This window comes from Narcine bancroftii, chromosome 2 (genome assembly GCF_036971445.1).
Source record: "Narcine bancroftii isolate sNarBan1 chromosome 2, sNarBan1.hap1, whole genome shotgun sequence".
NCBI classification, from domain to species: domain Eukaryota; kingdom Metazoa; phylum Chordata; class Chondrichthyes; order Torpediniformes; family Narcinidae; genus Narcine; species Narcine bancroftii.
In genome coordinates, this window is record NC_091470.1 from 226361335 (window position 1) to 226381226 (window position 19892).

At 42.5% G+C, this 19892-nt stretch overlaps 1 protein-coding gene across 7 annotated transcripts in view; it reads right to left on the reverse strand.

Annotated features, from left to right (window-relative positions):
* The window catches only part of LOC138755103 (coiled-coil domain-containing protein 102A-like), a 656806-nt gene that overhangs the window by 164935 nt on the left and 471979 nt on the right, over positions 1 to 19892 (reverse strand). For 6 of the 7 annotated variants that reach the window (XM_069920398.1, XM_069920404.1, XM_069920399.1 and 3 more), the window contains one exon: positions 12154 to 12324. In XM_069920398.1, the coding sequence (XP_069776499.1) occupies positions 12154 to 12324 (171 nt within the window). Of the gene's footprint in view, positions 1 to 11913; positions 12047 to 12153; positions 12325 to 19892 lie in introns of all 7 variants that reach the window. The other variant, XR_011352030.1, reaches the window with a different exon arrangement.

Below are 19892 nucleotides of genomic sequence, written 5' to 3' on the forward strand. Positions count from 1 at the left end.
TGGCCATCCACAGAGCAACATTAGAAAGTGCTTTCAGCCCAATTTCTCAACAATGTTTGGAATCAATTTCAAACCCAATGACAGATGTTCAGGCAGACTACACAAATGATACTGCAATGATGTAGCTAATACAGTTGCTGCCCCACAACTTCAGGTTTGATCCTGATATCAGGTGCTGTCTGAGTAGTAGTGTTTGTACATTATCTCTGTGACTGTGGGATGCTCTGGCTTCCTCCCACATTTAAGAGAAGCAGTGGGATAGATTAATTGGCCATTGTAAATTTCCCTCAGTGTGTAGGTGGGTGATAAAAATCAGGCAGGAGTTAATATGAAGGTGGAGAGATTAAAATTTCTGGTTGTCAGCATCTCTGAAGATCTATCCTGGGGCCTCTAAGTGGAGGCAATCACAAAGAAAATTTAGCAGTGGCTATACTTTGTGAGGCGTTTGTGGAGATTTGGTATATCACCAAAGACTCTTGCAAATTTCTACAAGTGCACCGCGGACTGCATTCTGACTGGTTGCATCACTCTCTGCTACGGAGGTGCCAATGCATAGGACAGGAAAAGGCTACGCTACAAGAGGTTTTGTAAACTCAACCACTGCCATCGTGGGCAGCAGTCTTCACTCCACGAGGCGGTGTCTCAAGAAAGCAGCTTCTATCCTCAAGGACCCTCACTACCCAGGGCATGCCCTCTTCACACTGCTACCATCAGGAGGGAGGTGCAGGAGTCTGAAGATGAGCACTCAATGGCACAAGGGAAGCTTCTCCCCCTCTGCCATCAGATTTCTGAAAGGGCAATGAATGAACCACTGACAATAGCTCATTTTCTCCCCTTTGCACTAATTTAAAAATGTAATTTATAGCAGCATTTGCACCTGCAATGCTGCCACAAAACAACATGTTTCATGACATAAATTCAAAGAAATGGTATTAGTGCAGGATGAGGAAGAATGGGCCCCTGATGGTCTGTACAGGCATAGTGCCTGTTTTCATGCTCTACAACTCCAAAACAGGACAGGCTCATTCTCTTTCTCAAACATCTGCAATTTGCTAAAATTCCTACCTTAAGGCCAACTTTGTCCTAGCATTTGCGGCAAAGCACAAGTCCTGTTATGCAATGCCTGGTGCCTTGCTGGAATACTGATCATTAACACATAAATTAAAGTTAAGTGATGTGGTTGTGCTATTTGTGTCTATCTCATATTAATTATTCACCCACTGGCAGCAATTAAAATTTAAGCTAAATGGAAGCAGGTGCTTGATTTTTTTTAAAATGCCTAATTTGGAGAATGGGCCATGCACCAGGAGCATTTAAACTGGCGGCCTTAATATGTCTGTAACAAATATGGGTAATTTATAAAGGGAGCTGCGTGAGTCTGACATCTATTATTTCATAAGTAACAATGTTCACACTGGAACAAACTAGTGATCTAAACTGCAGTTAAATTCTGACTGCTGCCATGAGGCCATAAGATGGAAGAGCAGAAATAGGCTGTTCAATCCATTGAGTCTTGAGCTGATCCATTTTCCCACTCAGTTCCACTGCCTGGCCTTTTCCTCATAACCTTGATGACCTGGTTAATCAAGAATCTATCCATCTCTGCCTTAAATACACCCAGTGACTTGGCCTCAAATTCCACAGATTTACCACCCTCTGTCTGAAGAAATTCCTACATATCTCTGTTCTAAGTCGACAATCTTTAATCCTGGGGGTGACACCAGCTGTCGTTCCCAAGTGAAGTCTGCACAGTGGAAAGATGGGGAACTCTAGTGGGAATGGCAGCCAATCCGAGGCTGGCGCTCCGATGCCGTGGGACCCTGATGTCACCACCAGGGGCCCATATAAGCAGAGTTGCCAGTGCAATAAAGCAGTCTTCAATTTCGACTCCTCATGTGTATATGTTGTTTTTCCCTTTGCTTGCATAGCATGTATGCTACATTGGTGACCCAGACAGGGCCAACTGCAGATGACAGATCAAGTGGAGCCAGCGACCATCCACGTGGTCTCTCTCAGGCATGACTAAGTGGTTTTCGAACTGCCCCCTAAACTCACATTCCACTGTAAGCAATACCTAGGCCATAGGTGCTGTGTAAGGGATTGCTTCAGGTGGTGTGTGAGTGGGATATAATGGGGAGCTACATCTGACCATTGCTTCTGCTAACCCCCGTTTCAATACCAATAAACATACAATTCTAATGGGATCAATATTATATCTTCTCCAAGCTAATGGCAGAATCTTGCAGATCCTGGGTTTGATGGTATGCTGTAGTACATAAATTTTAAATTAAATCAAATCTAATTGATTCTATCTTCCTTTAAAAAGCTGGACATCTTGCAGATAACAATTTGAAAAATTAAATCTGCGATTATGTTTCAGTATTTGGGAAAAGAATCCAAATTATTCAGACGACCTGATTTAGTTTTTTACTGAAAGCCAAAGTCAATGTTTAGATATTGCTTTAAGCATGGTTCTCTCCTTCCTTCTGGCAACCTTTTTGCCAATGGCAGAAGCTTGCAAACTAGAGCAATTGGGCGAACTTGTTAGCAATATATAAAAATGGAGAAGAATCAGCTGGAAAAGCTATTTAATTTTCCTGATAATTGAAGGTGCAGTAATTAGTCAATATCTCTCCCTCAAATAATTCAAATATTTTAATGCAACAATCTGTAACATCAACTTCATCATTATAAGATCACATTCAATCTTTGACCCAGCAGTAGGAATGTATTTGCACAGTATAATTTTGTCCTTGCTACATTAATTAATTTTATTTATTCAAGGCGTGTGGACCATGCAGGTGGTGCTGGCCTTTAATTGTCCATCCTAATTACCCTCGAGATGGTGATGATGAGCTGCCTTTCTGAACTGCTGCATTCTTCCCAGGTATGGGTATACCCACAATGCTGTTCAGGAGCTCCAAAAATTTGACGCAGTGACAATGAAAGAACAGTGATCTATTTCCAAGTTAGGATGGTGTGTGGCTTGGAAGACAACATCCCGATGCCAGAGTTCCCATGCTTTTGCTGCCTTATCCTTTGAGCTGGGTTAGGAATTGAGCTGGGTTAGGAAGGTGGTCTCTGACGAGACTTGGCATGTTGCTGCACTACTACATTTGCCTTTCATCACAGAACACTAATTTCAAAGGGAAATTATTTCATTAAAAACCACCTGAATCATTAATAAAGACATCACCAAAGGACGTTCACAGCCAGTACTGTGTTGTTCTTCATATTAACTGGCAGATCTTTCATCTAGGGTTTCAGGGGATCCAGGTAGTGAGTTGCTTCATGAGTAATTATGAGTGCTGTTATCAGTCAGCTTTGTCACTGTAAAAGGTCAAAAAATTAACTTTATGTTTAAATTTTTAACAAATTCAGCAAAACATTATTCAGGGCATTATAGATTATCATGGTAACTCTAACCAGAATGACCATTATCCAATGTTCATAATGTTCAAATTCCATTAGTATGTGGGCTTTGCTACGAGAGGGGCGAACATGTTGGACCTTGTGTTTACGAACATTTCTAACGTGTATCGGGCGGAGCCCCACCCCTGCCTCGGATACTCAGACCGCAATTCTGTAATGCTAATCCCAGCATACAGACCACTCATCAGATGCTCCAGACCAATTCGGAAGCAGGTTAAAACCTGGCCAGCAGGGGCCATTCATGCACTTCAAGACTGCTTTGAGTGTTCTGACTGGCACCACGTTCAAGGAAGCAGCAACCGATGGCGACTACATCAATCTGGAGGAGGGCACAGCATCAGTGACCACCTACATCAGTAAGTGTTCGGACGACGTCACTGTGGCCAAGTCCATCACTACTTGCTCTAATCAGAAACCATAGATGACTGCAGAGGTGCTGATCAGGAACTGAGATGCTGCCTTCAGAACAGGCAACAAGGTAGCCCTGGCTATTGCAAGAACCAAGCTGTCTAAGGTCATTAGGGAAGCAAAATATTTGCATAACCAATGCAGTCAATTCACAGTCACTTCCTGGTCAGAAAGGACACCGAACTCATGTGGAAGGGTATGTATCCAAGGCATCACTAACCACAGGACTACACCATCCACATGTGCTGGTGATGCCTCCCTCCCAGACGCACTGAACAACTTCTATGCGTGTTCTGAGATGAAAAATGGCATGGCGGCGAAGAAGACCACCTCTCTTCCAAATGACCAGGTGCTGTATCTTACAGTAGCTGATGTGAAGAAAGAGTTAGGCAAGGTCAGTCAGTGGAAATCTGCTGGACTGGATAACATTCGGGCAGAATGCTCAGTGGATGTACGGATGTGTGGATCAGGAAAGAGGTATGGGTGCCACATGACTGGCACCACCAGGTTCAGGAACAGCTGCCATCCCTCTACCATCAGACTCCTCAACAACAAATCAATCAGGGACTCATTTAAGTGTTGATTTTTTTCTCTCTCCGTATTTATTTGTTTACATGTGCAAATTGAGTACAGTTTTTTGCACTACCAATCAGTGGTAATTCTGCCTGGTGTGCAGAGAAAAGGAAGCTCAGGGTTGTATGCGATGTAATATATGTTCTCTGACAATAAATCTGAACTTTGAACAGTCTGCAATGAGAAGTGATTTTCAACCAAGCATTAATGCAGCTAACGACTTTGCAACCAGAGGATGTTTACTGCCTAACTGCAATTATAAATGGGTGGCTTGGATGGCGTAGCAGTACATGTTTGCAGCAAGTCATCTCAGGGAATGATTACGAAAAAAGCACACCAGAGATCGGGACTGGGTTTTGAATCTCGTGCTGTCTGTACTTCCTTCCTGTGACTGCGTGAGTTTTCCTCGAGGGCTCCGGTTTCCACCCACTGTTCGAAACCTAACAGGGCTGTAGGTTAAATGGGTTTAATTGAGCGGCTTGGGCTCCTGAACCGAAATGGCCTGTTACTATGCTGTATGTCTAAATTTAATAAAAGTAAGAAATTTATGGAAAATAAAATGGGATTTATTTGGAATTAGTGCAAATGATCAATTGAAGGACATCATGGCCTCCATTAACGAAAGAGCCTGTTTCAATGTTCTACAAACCATTTCCCAGTTACAAAGGTGAACAGTGATCAGTTTCTTCGTACCTTAGTTAAAAAGCACCCATTAAAAAGCTTTTAAAGGATGACATAGTTTTATGGTCTTCCTTGGGATGACAAACAAGCACAATGAAAAGAAAACAACAATTTATTTTTACAGAAATATTGTTAGTTTTTAGCAGAACATTTTCAAAATTCGGACTGAAAATCTCATCAACTTAATTGGCAATAAATGCAATACTGAATATGCTGAAAGTTCTCCAATCTTGGAGATTTGAAGATTTAAAGTGAATTGCAAAAACCCATCACAGCCCAAGTAAAATCTACAGCCCATATTCATAACATTTCAGGAAACCATGACTGAAAACTGAGAATTGCTCCTGAACAGTTAATACTTACTTTTCAAATGTCAATTTCGGCCATTTTGCAGCCCAGAAAGGAATAACACCACAATTCTGCAAACAGTGTAGTATTTGCACACGTCACGGTCACTAAAGTGTAATTTAAAATCTTTTTAGTTCAGCACATGCTGACAGGAAGATAAATTGTAAAGAAATAACCTTTAGTGATTTATGAAAGGAATAGTAATACAAAAATGATTTCTTTACGATGCACACGTATAATCTTGGAGTGGGCATCTAAATATGTCTTAGCTTGGGGAAATCACACACATATGCCAAGAACAACCAATCACAACAGAGTGGAAACAGATCACAGAGATGGTGGAGGAACTCCGCCGGTCTAGCACCGTACATAGGAAGTCACGATATATTACGGACGTTTTGGACCTGAGCCCTTCCTCAAGGTTTGAGCAAAAAAAAAGACAGGCATCCGTGTTAATGGCGGGGGGTTTATAAAAAAAAGGGGGGAAGAATGGGAGGAGGAGGAGTACAGACTTGCAGACAAAAGTGTTAGAGCAAGGGTGGGCAATCATTTACATCCATGCCTCAAAATAAACAGTGACAAGGCAGTCTTGCAAGAGCTGGCCTCAATGGCCACCATGTTGTATTTGGATTCAGCCTTTTGATAAGTTGAGAGTGAACGGGAGGAGGAAGAAAGGTGGATGGAGAGCTATGTGTTTGTTGAATGTGGCGGCAGGAGGTGAGGAATTGGACTCCATCAAGGGAAATCGGGCCTCCCTCTATGCTAATCCTGCCTCCTTCTACACTTATCGTGTCACTCTCTACACTAACTGTGCCTCTTTCTAAGCACCACTTTGAATCATCCAGTGTGCTTCAGGTTGGCCATCCCTGTGTTAGAGTAAAACACTAGAGTCAAAACGTTGGTTATGCATCTCTATCTTTGCTATATGAAGAACGCTGTTTGATCTGCTGAGTATCTCCCCCCCTCCCCACTGTATTTTTAAGACAAAAGGTGCTAATTGGATATGATAAAGAGGACCAGAAAGGTGAGAAATAAGTTTGGCTCTGTGAAAGGTAACAGAGGGAAAAGGAGAGAGTAAAAATGAGAGTGAGAGAGAGATAGAAGGAAATATAAAGAAAGATTGGGGGGGTGTTCTAATGAAAACCAGAGAAGCCAATATCAATGCCATCAGATTGAAGGGTGCCCAGACAGAATATGAGGTGCTGTGGTGTGGTTCCTCCAATTTGTGGGTGGTCTCAGTCTGGCAGTGCATGAGACCATGGACAAACATGTCAGCAAGGGAATGGGGTGGGGAATTGAAATGGGAGATCCACGCAATTGCAGCGACAGAGGTGGGGTGTTTAATGAAGCGATCTTCCAGTATGCATCCAGTCTTTGTGATGTAGAGGAGACCACAATGGGAGCAGTGAATGCAGTAGATAAACCTTGTAGATTCACAAGTGATGTTGCTTCACTTGGAAGGACTGTTTGGGGCCTCAAACAAGTAGAGCATCTCCTATGGTCACGGGTAGGTGTGGGGAGAGAGCCACAGAGGGAGCGGTCCCTGTGGAAGGCAGAGAGGGGAGGAGGGGGGAATATGTGTCTGGTGGTGATATCACATGGTAGTTGATGGAAATGATAGAGGATGTATGTTGGATGCAGAGGCTGGTGGGTGGCAAGTGAGGATAAGGGGACAGAGGGGACCAAGGCAGATGTGAGCAAAATGGAAGATATTTGGGTGAGGTTTGTAGATGATGTCTTTTGAGATTTTATCTTCCAACATGGAGACAGAGAGATTAAGGAAAGGGAGTGTTACTAGAGATGGACCAAGTGAGTTTGAAGTCAGGGGGGAAGTTGACAGCAAAGTAAATAAAGTCAACGAGCTCCAAAGTAGTCGTTGTCTTAAAGTAGTGGAGGAAGAGTTGAAGAAGCTTGTAGCATGGATTGCTCCATGTAATCAACAAAAAGGCAGGCTAGCTGGGGCCCATAGAGGTACCCATGGCTACCTCTTTAACCTGGAGAAATGGGATGTCAAAGGAGAATTTATTGAGGGAAAGGATAAGTTCTGCTGCCAGCTGGAGGAGTGTGGTGGTGGAAGGGAACTGCTTTAGTCTGTGGTTGAGAAAAAAATGAAGGGCATTGAGGCCTTTGGTATGGGGGATGGAAGTGTACAGAGAATCAATGTCCATGGTGATGATGAGGTGGCCGAGTTCAGGGAACTGGAAGTGATGGAGGCATGTGAAGTATCCTGGATGTAGGTGGGGAAGGACTAGACCAGGGGGGTGGGGGTGTGTGGGGTGGAGAGAGGGGGAAAAAAAAACAGAGTAGAGATAAGCAGATACAAGTTCAGTGGGGAAGGAAAATGTGGAAACGATCAGTCTGCCAGGACAACTGGGTTTCTGGATCTTGGGTAGGAGGTAGAAATGGGCGGTGCAGGTTTGGGAAACAATGAGGTTAGAGGTCATGCTAGGGAGGTGACTGGAAGTAATGAGTTCAGAGACAGTGCGAGAGACAATGTTTTGATGAGTTTTGGAGGGGTAACGGCACCATCAAGGAATTCTGCCGCAACATGGGCCATCTAAAAAACAATGTGCAGGAATTTTGAGTCAATTCTTGCACCGCAATTTATCCTGCGGGACCCCTACAACTTTTTGGACAAAGCCTGCAGTGTAAATCAAAACATAAACATTAATTGACGGACATCCACTCTACTGCACGTCCAACCACCATGACTTACACTCAGGGACTTGCAGTCTAAAAAAAGCACCCAATGTGAACAACCACACGGGCAGTCATTATGTCAATTTTTTCAGCAAATTTCCTGACATTGCAGTCTAAAAAACATCTCTCTCTCTCTCTCTCTTCCCTTTTCCCTGTCTCCTTTCACAGAACCAAAATCGATTCTCACCTTTTCTCTTTCCCGTCCACTTATCATATTCAATTAACACCTTTTGTCTGTTGGTCTGTTCTCCTTCCCCCTCTGGTTCTTTTCCTTTTTTTTTATAACCCCCAGCCTTTAACACAGATGCCTGCCCCTTTTTGCTCATATCTTAAGGAAGGGCTCAGGTCTGAAATATATATACAACTCCTGTGGACTGGCTGAGCTCCTCCAGCATCTCTGTATTTTGACAACAATCACACCCTCCAGACTTTCGTGTTTCACAATAAAGTGAAGAACCTCACTACAGTGGCAGTGAAAAAAAATAATTCCTCAACACTGAGCAGCAAGCCCCATTAGCTCTCTCAGTGATATATGTGATTCAACCACTCAGTTAAACAAGTGCATCAACAAGCTCATAAACAAATGAATAGTCTGAAGATGCTTTGAATAATAGAAAATATAAATTAGAAGATGATTCACCACACACTTTTGGGAAAAGGCTTCATGCAGCAATATTACTCAAGGCTGAAATCTGAATTGATATTCAAATATAAAGCAATTCGTCACAATCGTGGAATTATAAGAGTGGAAGCACTTTTTCCTCTCAAATAAACAATATTGTTTATTATTGACTGAAGTACTGCATTTCCCAACTGCACCAGAACCTTGATATAACAATCAAGCATGTAAAATGTATTTCTCCATAGGGAAGAATCATTTTGAGGTTAATCAGCTAATTATTCTCTCAACTACAGACAATGGGAGAAGCCAAGGAGGAAGCTTTCTGTCCTGCAGGTTTTATTGTCCTACTTATATCTGAATCAGGTGTAAATAATTAGTATCCAGTGTAAACCTAACATCAGTAAGCAGAGAAAAAAAAGCAAGAAATGTGCTTTCCACCTGTACTTTGCATAGTTAACATACTGAGCATGGCTGTGGTGCAAGTTACTGAGGCCACATTTAACGCTCCCCATGGATGTTCTAATACCGATGAAAGGCCTTCTCCCTGAATTGTCACAGTCCCTGCAAAGGTGATACTCACACAATGACCTTTGAGATGTCGACTGCAAAATATTTAACCTGGTGGTGATATAGATAAATAGATCGATAGATAGATTCTGTAGAGAGAAAGACAAAGACGGACAGGCAGGTCACTTGATAGATCAACAGATAGATAGATTGACAGACATTCAGACAGATAGGTAGATAAGATCAAAATCAAGTAACATGATTTCCAGAAGAACGTGCAGGTTATAGAATTCCAACCAAGTTGATGTTCTTCTCGGTTGTGGATGTGATAAAAGAAGGGAGATACAATGGTGTGAGATTGGTGGAAGTGGCAGATGTCACTGGCTGCATATCATTGAAATGAACACAGTGCTTGCTCTGGGACAGTCTGTAGGTTCTCTCAGCAGGCAATGGCAGCTGTTGCGGGCATGCCATGTACTTCAATGGATTGGTTGCTGAAGAAATAAACAGTTCTTGATGGTGCATGATGGACGAATAATGATCATGGCTACCCTAATTCCAGTATTCTACCAAGCACCTAAATTACTATGTGAACGGGCTTTTCTGGGACCAGAAGTAAGCAATGTATTGCAAAATCTCCAGCTTGATCCTTACATGAATGGAATGTCAGGGGCTGTAGAGGGGGAGGGTCCTGTGACCTCTCTGGTGGCACATGATCAGAAGCCTCCACATCTGTTAATCAAGGTCAAGACCACCCATGCTGAAATTGGTCTCTTCAAAATATGGCACACATCACCACTGGCTCCGTTAATCACCTGGGCCGGCTCCACTGACCAGCAGAGGGGTATAAAGCCCAATGTGTGGAGCAGTCGGGTATCTTTTCCTCAAGGAACAAACCCTAGCTCCACTCCAGGTCACGAGCCAGAGTTGATGTGGAGAGTCGATATCCAGGTGTGCTAGTAAGGGGTGCGTAGCTTTTGTGGCGCACACTAACGAACCTTCATTGGACAATGGCTTGCTCTTACTCTAGTTTGTGACTTCAGGGCAGCTGATGAGATAAGTGTAGAGGCTGCAGACTATTCCATGGTGAGGCAGGAGATGGCCCAGGGTGGAAGGTAGTGTGTGAGGTGGCGCGCTCCTTCTGCTGTGCTGCTGATGCATGGAAGTTCTCAATATCATCCAAAGGGTCCTTCTACAGGTTGAGTTGTCATGGAGCAGAAATTCCTGGGAGTCAGTGGGCTTAGAGTCATGGAGGCCTACAACATCCAACAAGGCTTTGGCTCCATGTGACCCTGCTGGTCATCATGTATCTACTGACCAATTTTATTGCTTTTGGCCCAAGCCTTCTACGTAAAGTTATTATACATTATAACAGACACGATAGAGTAAGGTAAGTTGTTTCCATTGGTGGGGAGACTAGAACTTGGAGACAGAGCCTTAACATTCAGGGTAATAGATTTAAGGAGGAGCTGCTTTTCCTAGAATCTATTAGTTCACTCCCCATTTGAAGCATAAAAGACAAGGCTGGATAGATTTTTACATAGTTTGGGAATGAAGGGATATGGAGAAAAGGCAGATAGGTGGAGATGAGCCTATCATCAGATTAGCCATGATCTCATTAAATGGCACAGCACACACGATGGGCCAGACGGCCTACTTCTTCTGCTTCTATTCCTTATTTTTATACATCTGGGAACTTATTAATCAGACCTCCACATTCACATCCTGATGATGAATGTATGTAGCAAACATCAAGTGTCCCAGCACCACTCCCTCGGATATGCCAATAGTGACAGGCTTGTAATTGAGAAATCAACCCTCAATCATCACCTTCACCAAATGCACAGTAATCTTATCCTTTGGACTCATCTCCCGCGTGGGGCCTTGCCAAAAGCCCTGCTGAAGTGCATGCAGACTACATCAACGCCTCATACAGCACGGTAACAGACCCTTCTTGTCCACGAGCCTGTGCCGTCCAAATACCCCGAACCTACAACCCCTGTTTGAATCTGGGTCGCTGGTGCTGTAATAGCGTTGTGCTGACCACTACACTAACCGTGCCACTCTCTTGGTTACCACTTTAAGAAATGCAAATGACATAAGTCAGGCAGGATCTCCCATTAATGAAACTATGCTGACCATCTCTGATTGACCCTTTCATCTTGAACGACACATTTAATCACGTTGCTCAGATATTTTTTTTCTCCAACTATTTTGTCATTATAAAGGTGCAGTCTTCAAGGTGATTTTCAGCATTACCCCTGAATCTTTTCCTCTGCCGGACTCCTAATCTCTCCACATGACAGAGCTCAGAGCAGAAAAGATTTAGGCGAGTGAACGATGTGGCCTGCACCAAGTAGCTGATCGAGGGTACTGCAAGGCACAATGTTGTGGAAGTGGCCTGGGAGAAGTCACTGATGTTCATTTGCCTAGCCCTTCAGTGAATTTGAAGGATTGTACATTGATATTATCTTCCCACCACCTGTTGTGCTTATTGTTGGTATACCAGTTTTCAAAAGGGAGGTCATAAGGCACCTACATCATGAGCTTCATGCCAGGTCTAAGGTATTAATCCTCAGGTATCCCTTCTGCCAATCAACCAAAGGCTGCGCTGATGCACTGAAGGTAGGGGCAAATTTTACCTTTGATATCTAATGAGACCAAGGGTTGGCTCTGAATATGGCAGTGAAATGGTCCATGTCACACACAGTACTTTGTTCACATGTGAATTCCCGGAGAGGGCGATCACGGGTCTCAATGGTCCGTCAGAAACTGCTGCACAAAGTGAAGAATCAGCAATTTAACTTTAATTGTGTCACCTGCTAAGCCAAATTGATCATACATGATGAATTAACCCTCTAACACAAGGAATTATCACATACCTCGTCTTCTGTTTGTGCCAGTTCCTTTTTCAGTTCTTCCACACGCAGTCTCAGCTTCTTCACCTCAGATTCATGCTGTTCAACTCTTCTACTGGAATGAGTGAGCTCCGCCATCTTATCTTGGTATTGCTTCTTCAGCTTATTCAGGGTGTGTCGGAGGTCAGACAGTTCCTGGTTTACAAAACAAAAATCAACCTCTTAATGTTAGTATGTTTCACTGGTTTTATTTTGGTTTAGAAATCTAAACAAAAACCAAAAACCTTCACTGACTCTTAAAAATTTCTACAAGTGTACCAGGCTGGTTGCATCACTGTCTGGGATGGAGTTGCCAACGCTCAGGACAAGAATAAACTCCAGAGGGTTGTTAACTCGGCCTTGACATCACGGGCACCAGACTTCACTCCATCCAGGACATTTACGTGAGGTAGTGTCTTAAGAAAGCAGCCTCTATCCTCAAGGACCCCCCTCCACCCAGGACATGCCCTCTTCACTCTGCTACCATCGGGGAAAAGGTACAGGAGCCTAAAGATGAGCACTCAGCGGCACCAGGGCAGCTTCTTCCCCGCTGCTATCAGACCTCTGAATGATCAATGAACCACAGACACTGCCTGACTTTTCATGCCCTATTTTTATTTAAGGTGGTTTTGTATGAATGTTTGTACTGTGAAGATGCTGCAAAACAATGAATTTTTCGTGACTTGTTCATGACAATAAATTCTGATTCTGAAGAGAATATCAAGAGGATTAATGACCAAAACTCCAGATCATTCTATTTCAGTTTTCTTCTAACTGCAAAATGAATCATGAATCCATATTTTTTTTAAAAATTCATTCGAGTTTGACTCAGGTTGGCAGCATAAATACCAAATTGAGGTCAATGCAAGGTGATTACATAATTTAAATCGTATTTCAGTGCTCTGCTGCATTGGCTGAGAAGTAACAGGTTTTGGAACAAGATATTCATCTAAGGCTGTCTCTTTCTTTAATTGGCACATCACAAAGAGGCCACACAGTTTGGTTCCCGGAGCATCCACCATTTTGGACAGCATGGACAGCTAATATACCTTGGCACTGAGTTCAAGCAATCACCATATTGGGGAAGGCAACGGAGCTTGCAATGTCCCTGCCCGTCAAAAGTAAGTGGAGCAGACATATCAAGACGTCAGTCAGTATGCAACACTGAATTAATGTCACCGTTACATTGACCTAACTCAGAACTGAAACATGGATAATGTTAGAAATAACAATTCCCTGGTACATTGTGAACGCATCCTTTAATCTCTGCAAGTCACAATCGGATTGATTGAAACAGAATTGCACTCAGGCCCAATTCTTTGTTACATGACAATAAGAAATATTTAACCAAAATAAATTAAGGTAAAATATGCTTGCTGCAATAAAATGTAATTATATTGGGAACTTCAATATTTCTATGCCTGGGTGAATGACAGTTTGATGAAAATAAAAATGCTCATGCTTGATTACAACAAGAATTTCATCTTTAAATTAGCACAGTTGATATTGATTCAAGGCAATAAAGTGCATTAAACATTCCCTGTTGCTTTTCACACTGGTGAACTGATCTCAAAATAACTACACTCCATTGAGCATCTTTGGAAGGGAAACAATTGGAGGGGATACTGGAGGCAAAGGGTTTACACACATTTGGAAAGGCAAGGTCAGATTCGGGATGGTCAACGGGGCTTTGTGCAGGGCAAATCATGTTCTATGGTCACGTCAAGGAGGTTGAGGAGGGCAAGGCTACTGGCCGCCATCCTAACAACGGTCTACAGGAGCACAATGGAGAGTGCGCTGACTGGCTGTATCATAGTGTGGTATGGCAGCTGCAAAGCATCAGATTGGAGCTCAGTACGGAGGGGGTTTAAAACTGCTGAGAAGATCTGCTATGACAAACTACCTCCTTGAACCATGCTCCAACAGAATCCAGTTTGCAGATGACGTGCTAGTTGCCCTCATCGGCTTACAGAGAGGAAGGTGAAAGGCTTGTACAGTGGTGCGAGAACAGCAATCTGAGCCTCACATGGACAAGACAAAGGAAAGGATTCTGGACTTCAGGAGGATGAAGGACCACTCCCCACTATACATCAATGGCTCTGTCATAGAGAGAATGGGGAGCACAAAATTCCTTGGCAACCAGTTAAAGGGCGACTTATCCTGGACCCACAGCATCTCTTCATTAGTCAAGAAGACGGCGCACCGCCTACACTTCCTAAGGAAGCTGAGGAGGGTAAGGCTATCGGCCATCATCCTAACATTCTACAGGAGCTCCACTGTCTGGTAAGGTAGCTGCAAAGCATCAGATCAGAGGTCAGTACAGAGAGTGATTAAAACTGCTGAGAAGATCACTGGGTCTCCCTTTCCTTCCATCACCAACATCTACATGGTGTGGTGCTTAAAGGGGGCTCAGAGAATCATTGAGGACCCTTGCCATCCAGCGCACAGTATCTTTGAGACACCACCTTCAATGAAGAGGTACAGGAGAGTAAAAGCCAAGGCTGTCAGGTTGGGAAACAGCTTCTTCTCACAGATGGTGAGACTGTTGAACAATCCTAGAAATGGTAAATTTTTATATCCATTTATTTTGGATCGCTACGTACATATATTCTTTGTGCATAGGGTACACTGTGTGTCTGTGTATGTGTGCACTATGGTCCAGAGATAGGCTTTTTCATCGGGTTGTATGTGAATATGTACAATCAGATGACAATAAACTTGAACGTATCAATTTGATAAGCATTTTTTAAGGAGATGACAAAGACTGAGTGGCAGCTTAAAGGAGATATGTGTGGCATTTTTTTTTATATAGAGTCGGTGTCTGGATCAGTCTATGGTGGAAACAGATCATTTGTAGAACAATCAAATTTTACAACCCCAAACTTCCCTAAATCTATGCTACTTAAAGATCAAATGCTCATATTGCTATAACTTTGCACTGAGTTTGTGACTTCCCAGAACCTCATATGAAACAATTCCAAGCTTGTGCTGGTGACCTCTGCAACATATCACAGTTTGGTCCCCACTGCTGCTTTATGTAGGCCACCACTAGGAGAGAAGATTTTGTCTACTTTTGCTTCAGTCAACTAGGCTTCCACAAAGTGCAGGCATTCATAGATGGAGTTAGGTCCAAACAAAGACCTCACGGACAATCACCTTCCATGACCCTCTGGCGATAGTCTGGATAGTCTCCATTATCTCCCTGCACTCAGTACTCAGTTCAGGGGCTTAACCTTTTATCCAACATCCTTGGGACTGGATACTTTTCGGAATTTGGAATTTTTCTGATAACGGAATCATTTTAAAACAGCGATATTTTTAAGTAATTACGGGGGGTTGGGGGGGGTTAAAGTCGGCATTGGACATGGGGGGGTCATAACTAAAGTGAGATAAAGATAGACCGCACTCTCCCCCGCTCGCCCGAATCGCGCTGCCGCTCTCTCCTCGAGTCACTCCCTCTGTCAAATAACCTTTCATTGGAGTTGCTGAAATTCTGCTGGAGAACAATCTCTGTATTTTTAAGTAAAATATACAGTAAAACTTCAAACTTAAGCTGGCTCAAACTAAGCTAAACACCTGAAAATATTCTGTACATGTAATAAAAATGTTGTTTTCAGAATTATGGATAAAGGGATAAGCACCTGTACCACTGTTCACCAGCCTATCAAAGTTCCCACTCTCACACTCTCCTGCTTTGAGGCATTCATTCATTCAGTAGCAGGCAGATATTGACTCAATTCAGTGGAGGTTATTCTTCAGCCACATATGCAAAGTTTGGCAAAATGTGCAAACCTTGGCACTCACATCTCTCCAGACAACAGAATAGTAGGTTGGAGCTTATAAATAAAGCTTTATACTTATAATTTCAGTTTTGATGGCCATGACCCAAAAGTCAGCTCCACTCTTTAGTGAATTGGAGCATTCGCTTTTTCAATATTTTGAATGCAGAGAGAATAGACAATAGACTATTTTTAACAGATATCAAATGACTTAGATTTTAGTGTAGGTCAGTTTTATTGAAATCACTTCATTATTTTAATTTATAGTTCTGCTCTACCTAATATTTGTCTGATAGGAGCTACAGTGCAGATATGATTAATCTTCTTTATGCCTAAACATGATGCCTGTTTGCTTTGACCTTCAACTTCCAGCCAGACAAAGCCAGAGGAAGCAAAACTGACAAGTGGAAACAAATCTGACAGCGCACACATTTACCAGCCATCCATTGTTATATCAGTGCTTGAAAAGTCAGGTTTTCAGCTTTACAAACAATCTGCCATCTCCCATTTCTAAAGCATCAATTATCATTGATTATGATTTCTATACATTGGTACTATTGGATGATTCAAATGTAGCCATCATAAATGAGCAATTGCACTTGGAAGTGTGTCATTCATTAATTGAACAGCATTGTTTTTGCAGCAAACATTACATTTAACTGTTTTAATTTTCTATAATAAATTATCGTTGGTGGGTTTTTTTTGGGTAAAATATAAACCGCAAGTTGATTGCTAAAAGATTAGAAGAACAACACTGTAAATCTGGAATGCAATTCTTTCCCAAAATGCTGAAAGTAATAAAAAGTGGTAAAACTTAAATCTCTACAGAGAAAACCCAGCTATGTTTGTACTATAATTATTAAGGAGCAGGTTTCAGGGGTCAAATTTCATATTACTGCAGACGACCTTCTCGATGTAGTTAACTTGGACCAGATAGACAATGTTCAGAATTGTCCACAGGCTCAAAGCCGCAACATTGGTTATGTATTTTTATATTTGCTACACAAAGGGCATTGTTTGACCTGCTATGTTTCTCCAGCATTTTGTTTTTACATCAACCACTGTTTCTGCAGACTTTCATGTTTTCCTTTATGGGTGGCTTTATGAAACCTCCTAAATAAAAATTATGTCTCTCATTTAAAATGCAAGAGCTTTGTTGAAGCTGGACATTCAGGCACCAGTGATTTTGCAGAGACAATGGAACTGCTTTGGAAAAGGATTTCAAAAGCAGGTGCAAATGAAAACTCCAGGCTCAAGTGCTGATAAAGATCTTTCAAAGATTGGGTTTGGAGCCCTGCAAGAAGTTTTGGTTTTTACAAGCAGAGAGAGAGGAAAGTAGAAACAGGATTCTTCTCTTCAAGAGAGAGAGAAGTCAGTTCAACAGTGACAATTGAGGCTGCAACACAGCAAGCTTGTTGAAAACTCCATTTTGAAGACAGCTTGTGAGTTCTGAGTTCAGCCTGTGGTCCTTACAAGAGGAAATGGCTGGCTAGAATGTTTCTCCTGAAATAAGGGAAACAAGAGGAGCTCTGTGGTGACCTGGTTATCATTTCGAAAACCCATGATGGAGCAAGTTTCTTCAGCAAAACAATGAAGTGACTGATTGGAGGAAATCAGTTCGTGGGTGTCCAACGAGCAACAAATCTCTCTCTGAAACCAACAAGAACCTTCATGAGCAGTAACTATTTACCTTTAAGCACCATTGCCTGGTGAAGATTCAAAAATGTTAAATTCTGTGCACAGTCTAAGAATTGCCTGATACTGGCGAACTTGGAGAGGTGAGAAGTGAATGATTGGACTGTGAATCAAAGAATTTCCTGAACATATACACATTACAAACACGTGCGGTTAGAATTAGAAGGGGGTTTAGTGAAGTTAATAAGTTAAAGTTTGATCCTGTTTTTATGTTTAAAGAAAATTAAAAGCAACTTTTGTTTAAGTAACCATTTGTCTTGGTGAATTTCCATTGCTGCTGGGTGTTGGGGTCCTCTGGGCTCGCAACAAAGGGCATAGGAGGAATGAGCAACCTTACTGGGTGTGATAGTACAGATCTATCACCAATGTACATAGTGTATATAGTTACTGTATCTAGACTGTGCTTACAACGATTGGCTGAGAGCTAAGCCACACCTATTGTCTGGGCCTTAAAGGGTTGTGTCCCTAGCCAGGTCGGATCATTCCGGACTGGTCGGCCACCTGTGAAGAGCTCCGGTCTTTTGCTAATAAAATCCTTGGTTTGGATCAACAAGTCTTTGGTTCTTTCGACGAGCTCTACACTGGGATGCCGTAGGTCAGGAAGCCATTCAAGAGAGGGGCAAGAGAAAATAAATGTGGAGGAAATTTGGAATAGCATAGTTCAAGATCAAATTCAAGTTAAAATGTATTAACATCCGATTGTACATGTACAACTAGATAAAACAGCATTCTCTGGGCCTCAGTGCAAAAACATGAAAACACATATCCGGACATAACACACAGACAAATGATACATATGCAGTACATATTGTATGTACATCTATAAAACTAAATAAATATGCTTGAATAATAGTAGAGCCTCAGAGGGTTAGAATGAGCAGTTCATTCAGTTGTTCAGCAATTTCACTGCTTGTGGGAAGAAGCCATTTCTCAGGCCCTGATACTCCTGTATATCTTTCCTTATGGGCATCACTGAAAGATGCTCTGTGCGGGGTGGTAGGGGTCCTCAACCATTTTGCATGCCTTCTTCAGGGCTAATGGACACAAACACGACCTGTAGTGAGCATTGAGGGTCCCAAAGGCTGCAGTCAGAATTCACTCTGGAGTTTCAGCAGAAGAAGCTGATGTGTCGGTATTACAGATGAGTATAGAGGCCTGAGGGAGGAGCTGGGTAAAGCTCATTAGAAGGAGACCTGAGCTGGGATGACACTAGAGCAGTAATAGGAGGGTTTTCTGGGATTAATTCAGGGGTGGCAAGGTTAGTGCAGTAGTTAGCACAACGCTGTTACAGTGCCAGCAACTGGGACCCGGATTCGAATCCCATGCTGTTTGTAAGGAGTTGGTATGTTCTCCCCATGTCTGCGTGGGATTTCTCAGGGGCTCTGGTTTCCTCCCACCATTCAAAACATACAGGAGGTTGTAGGTTAGTTGGGGGTAAATGGGACTCATGGGCAGAAATGGCCTGCTACCTTGCTGTATGTTTACAGCTAAGTCTAAGATGCAGGATCTTTTCATCCCAAAGAAGAAGCAGGGTGAGGCAATCGTGGCTGACAAGGGATGTCAAAGGCAGTATAAAAACAAAGACAGGGCTTTGGTATTGCAAAAACTAGTGGAAAGGCAGTAGCCGGAAAGCTTCTAAAAGCCAACAGAAAACAACTAAAATGATAAAAGATTAAAAAGATTCAAGATTCATTTATTGCCATGTAATGAAACAGGTGTAATATTACACAAGATTGCCTTTAGTTTGCCAGACAGAGTCAGAAATTGCATCAGAGAAAGACAAGCAAAAAAGAGACCCGTCAGAGTCACTGAGAGTCCATGGATTCATCTCCAGTGCTCCCACAGCCACAGACTTCAGTCCAAACCATCAGCAACCCGAGCTCCAGATCCAAAGATGAAGGTGAGCTACCCAATAATGTAAAAGACGATACCAACAGTTTTTTTTAATATATCAAGACTAAATGAGAGGAAAAAGTGGACATCAGACTGCTGGAAAATGACACTGGGGAAGTGGTAAAGGGGATCAAAAGGTGCATGAATTCACTTGGTATTTTGCATCAGATTTCACTGTGGCAATCACCCTCAACATGCCAGAAATTTAGGAAAGTGAGAGGCAGAATTATTAAGGAGATGGTGCTTGGGAAGCTGAAGGGTTTGAAGGTGTAAGGTCACCAGGATCGATGGACTACACCGGAGCGTCCTGATAAATGTAGCTAATGAGATTGTGGAGTCATGATCTTTCAAGATATG